Genomic DNA, 4,884 nt, shown 5'->3' with positions numbered 1-4,884 from the left:
CTATGCATCCCGTAACTCCGCAACAGCAAAGTATCCCTTATTTTCCACCACACCTCTATCCTTCACCACAGCCGTGTACTTGACTACCCACTGCGGTTCCACATCCCCCTTCAATCCCTCCTCGTTGCCTTCCCCAGCCAAGACACCTGATCCGTTTTCACCGGCACCCAGGATCTGCCTCAAGGTCCCCCTTGGCAGGATATTCGTGCAGTCATTATGTGTGAGCAGCTCAATCTGTTGTTGTTTCGCATACAAGATAAGCGGCTTGGGCACAACACAGCAGTCCCTCACATTGATCTGATTAACACTCGGTTTTATGTTTGTTCGCTCGAGGAAGCGTGTCAGGCGCGCAACGCCGAATTCTGCGATGCCGAGTTTCGAGACGAGTCCCTCTGATTGCAGTTTCTCGAGCGCGTGCCATGTTTTTATCATAGTCTCGAGGTCTTCTGGGGGTACGCCGGCGTCTAGACAGTCACCGGAGGTGTTTTCAGATGTGGATTGGGTTGCGGAGGGAGGAGAGGGCGGGTCATCATCTTCAAAGTCGGATTCTTCGTCGTCGGCGTCAAAGGATATGCCTGGGAAGCTGACGATTAAGAGGTCTATTGAGGGTGTTCCTAGCTCCTTGAGGACGAGTTCTATAGCTTCCCTTGTTTGGGCGCAGCGACGGTCGGCAGGTATGTTTGGGAGGTAGAATAGTTTGACTGTGATGTCGTAGGACTCTCGGGGCTCGGTGAGCGGCGAGGGGGTATGTGTGGGTACGTATAGCGCGGAGTCGGTCGCGGTCGTCCATGTGCGGTAGTTTGGTTTTGAGGGTGGTGTGGAGGGCTGGTGGGCGGAGAAGTTTGCGCGCAGCGAGGATGTGAGCTCAGTGTTTGACTTTTCGAAGAGCGGACGTCGTATGACGGACGGTCCGCCAGACATAATATTCCTGATGTCGTTAGATTTGATAGTAGACAAATATGGGGTGGCCGTACGAGGTCGAGAGTATGAGCTTCATGGCTGCGGTTTGTAGGGTGCAGGCTACTTGGTGAAGAAGACGGTATATTTGAGTCTATTCCCCGGGTTTTGTTGTAGTATATGGCCTTAGAGGGAAGGTTGCAATGCGCTCAATGTTTGTCAGCCAGTGGGGCGGGTTTCAAAAAAAGGTTGCGCCTAGGTCGCTATAGCGCGGCTGAATAAAACAGCGAAGACGAAGAGGATATGAAGAGAGTGGTTTGGTGTATGCGATAAGACTATTGGCGCATCGAGTTCACAATATGTGTGTTTGCATATCAGTCCTGAGGCAAAGGCAACGGCGGGGAATATGGTCGAGGGCGCATTGACGTCTCAAGAGTCGCGGGGCTGGCCTGTGACCGCCGATCGCCCAAGTTGCACCTTTCCCAGGCCACGGCACTACTACAGTAGTCACTCCTCTCCACCTCACACGACATCATGACAATCAAGTATGATAGCGCCTGCACACCCTTATTACATTCAGTGCATTCACTGACAATTCATTTAGATACCTCATTCTGCTCTCACGGCAGGGCAAAGTGGTTGGTCCCCCACCCCAGAATGCAAAGCTCCCCCTGCTGATGCTCCCACGTAGCGTCTAGCCAAATGGTTCACCACGCTGGCGCCCAAGGAAAAGGCAAAGATAGTCAAGGACGTCTCGCAGCTTGTCCTTGCCCGTCGCACCCGCATGTGCAACTTCCTTGAGTACAAGGGTCAGTATGCCCCTGGAAGACAGTGTCTTTGCTCGACTCACAAGCATGCAGATACAAAGGTTGTCTACCGCCGATATGCCTCGCTCTTCTTCATCGCCGGATGCGACGCTACCGACAATGAGCTGATTACACTCGAAATCGTCCATCGCTATGTCGAGCAGATGGACAAGTACTACGGCAACGTCTGCGAGCTCGACATCATCTTCAACTTTCAAAAGGCTTACTTCATCCTCGACGAGCTCCTGCTTGCCGGTGAGATGCAGGAGAGCAGCAAGAAAAACGTACTGCGGTGTATAGGACAGCAAGACAGCCTCGAGGACATGGAGGTGAGTGAAGTGTGATGCGTCTCCGGTCCGCTTCGCTACACCCAGAGCGCCACTTGGCTGACGCGCCTGTCGTCCAGACTGAGGACGACATTGTTACCAAGATCATGTAAAGCCGTCTACGGAGCATTGAATCACATACACTCGGCCTGGCTGCTGTTCCTGCCTCGTCCCATTAGCCCTCACTGACCGTGCCTTCGGCCTCCAGGATGATGGTGGCAGTGCCGAAATCTTCAAAAACCGGCTCCGCGAGCAGGGCATCATGTGAGAGGCCAGATCCACATTCGCGTACAGGACCTTGATTCATGGCGTCAATCATCGGGAAAATGGCGGGGCTTTGTTTGGGAATACGGCAACGACACGGTTCATGCCACAGACACACTTCAAGGACAGGCGTTACGGCGATACGATACCACACGGCGCGGGGAGTCGGGTTATTGGAGAACGCACCACCTGCCATCCTGCCTTGTAGAGCGGATGGCGGTGGCTGTACTCTATCTACTACAATCAAACATGTCCGACTGGCGGGCTTTGCTCGACACAGCTAGGTCTTACACAAGTGGTTTACTGAGCTCGAACGTGATCATACATCATGCCATCGAGACTTCTGCCCTTGACATTGTTGCTCGTTCTCTTCTGTTACCGTTTTCTTGCTGCGTTACTAAACCTAACCACCTAGCAACAGACATTGTCCATACCTGGCTAGCAATTGCGCATCTGCACCTTGTGACAGCAGTCGGTTCGGATCAAGTCTTGGTCCTTCTACTCAGAACCTTGCCAGGCACATATGAAATGACACATTGCCGAACCCAGTGGGGTTCTTTACCAGGCAATTGATCTATCCCAGTTCACATGCTCGTTCGACTTACTTCAGATGACACATTACGTACTCGCGCAACATTGCGCATTGCCGGTACCCAACTGACACCAGCGCTCAACACCAGTCGTCTCTCACCAGTTACCCATCTGGTCTTATCAGCTGCTGTTGTTGGTTGAGGACCTGGGCTTGTATGAACCAATCAGGAATGTTAACCCGACACACATGCCCTTGTTAGCTCGGCGACACCGCCAAGCTGATCACCGCTGTCTCCGCAATCGCGACCACGTCGTAACAGCGACACCTCACACCACAGTTCCGCTCACGCTATACACATGTCCACCGCCTGCTAGACGACTGTCTGGCCGAACAACAGTACTCTCTCCTCTCTGCAGCCAGCCTAGAGTCGTGTCTACTCGTTGTATCGGTTCGCGCAGGCCATCCCTCCCGAACACACCACCGCCCGCAACCAGTAGCCACTGCGCTCTGAACCCCTATCCTCCTCTCGACATCAAAAACCAACTCGGACATTTAAATTCACATACTTTTCGATCGAAAACAACCTGGTATTGGCACAATGAAGGTGGGTAGTTGATGCGACAAGGCCCCGGTGATGGTGGTGGTGATGATGATGTAGCTGATCCGGTGACGCAGTACCTCGACCTGTGCGCCCTCCACGAGGTCAACCTCGCCCTCAACTTCGACACCCAAGATACTGCCATTATTGGCGGATGCGATCTATGGACTGTAAAGGCAGCTGGGAGTGACAAGAAATTATACAAGCGCATTGAGAAGACGTTGGAAGAGCGACACAAGGACTTGCTATCGGCGGTTGCGGGGCTGTCGGAGCAATCCGCTGCGCAATTCGCTGACCAACTTGACATTTCCAGAGATACCCCGTTTGGCACCTTCAGCGAGGCTGCGAACCGTCACACCTTTGCCTACCTTATTGCAACGCTCAATGCGACACACATTGACTACGACTTTGCAAATACACTGAACCCCGATGAGTTCCGCCGCGAAACCATGCACAGTTTCATGCACAAGATCGATACGACCATGTACTACCTGCGACCCCAGGTGTATTCGGCGGGCCTCCCCGCAGGCGCCGTCACCCCGCTCGGCTCGCCGATATGGAGCCCCCGCTCGTGGCAGCTCGTTGACAGCGAGATGGATATGTCGAGTTGTGAATACTATGCTTGGGAACCATCAGATGATCCTTTTGCCGATGATGGTGCAATCTGGAGTCATCACTTCTTCCTCTACAACAAGGAGCGCAAGCGAGTAGCCTACTTTTACCTGCGTGGTATATCGGCACTCTCCAACTCGCCTAGCGTTGCCATGTCGCTCATGTCCAAGTTCAAAGCAACCAAATACGAATCTTCAGCCAATGCGGGCAGCAGAAAGCGTGCCGAGTACTGGCTGGGAGCTCGTGCTAAAAAGGGACTCGAGGCGTATGGCGATAGCGATGAGCTCGACAACATGGTAATTGATCATCCGGGCGAGGTTGTCGATGCAGAGGAGGAGCAATATATCCCTGCGAGAGAAATGAGCATGGACGCTGATTACTACTACGAGAGCGAGGGAGACAGCGACGTCGAATCACTCGTTGGCAGGGAGAGGACCGTGAGCAAAGTACGGACAATGAGTGAGGGTGTTGTGGAGAGGATGGAGCTCTGAGATGTTCATTATCTCCTCCACAACGTTTGCCAGCTCGAGAAGGTCAAGTAAGAGGTGACTAACCGGCACTCAACATGTCGGAGTAGCCTCACTCTTTCCTTTGACCTTCTTTGTTTTTTTTTCAGCACTGTTGGGGTCTTTTACTCGGCGAGTAAAGGTTTCCAATAATTTTCTGTTTTGTTCGTTTCTCGTTTCTCGTTTCCTTTGCGTTTTTCACCCATCTCTTCACCGGCTCGTGAGAAGACGAACCCATGAGAACTGACAACAAGGGCTTTTACGCTCGGTGCGAGCGACGCGTTTCAAATGCCTTTTTTCTTCCAGTCTGCATAATTCGTCTGAGCCTTGAGATACCCCATTC

The 4,884-nt window shown here is 52.7% G+C and overlaps 2 protein-coding genes across 2 annotated transcripts; one reads left to right on the top strand and one right to left on the bottom strand.

The window, feature by feature from the left end:
- Positions 1–997, bottom strand: COCVIDRAFT_31839 (hypothetical protein; the record flags this gene model as incomplete). The annotated part of the gene is made up of 2 exons (XM_014694923.1): positions 1–928; positions 975–997. 2 exons carry the CDS (start codon positions 995–997, stop codon positions 1–3), a joined length of 951 nt encoding a protein of 316 aa, XP_014550409.1.
- A 434-nt stretch (positions 998–1,431) lies between these two features.
- COCVIDRAFT_31838 (hypothetical protein) lies at positions 1,432–4,526 on the top strand (the record flags this gene model as incomplete). Its single annotated transcript, XM_014694922.1, has 5 exons — positions 1,432–1,442; positions 1,502–1,535; positions 1,589–1,706; positions 1,758–2,032; positions 3,501–4,526. The coding sequence occupies 5 exons, from the start codon at positions 1,432–1,434 to the stop codon at positions 4,524–4,526; spliced, it is 1,464 nt and encodes a 487-aa protein (XP_014550408.1).
- Between the last annotated feature and the right edge of the window lie 358 nt (positions 4,527–4,884).

Source organism: Bipolaris victoriae (genome assembly GCF_000527765.1).
Source record: "Bipolaris victoriae FI3 unplaced genomic scaffold scaffold_192, whole genome shotgun sequence".
NCBI lineage: Eukaryota > Fungi > Ascomycota > Dothideomycetes > Pleosporales > Pleosporaceae > Bipolaris > Bipolaris victoriae.
The sequence above is the reverse complement of the archived record's forward strand: the minus strand, read 5'-3'. Positions and strand labels throughout refer to the sequence as shown.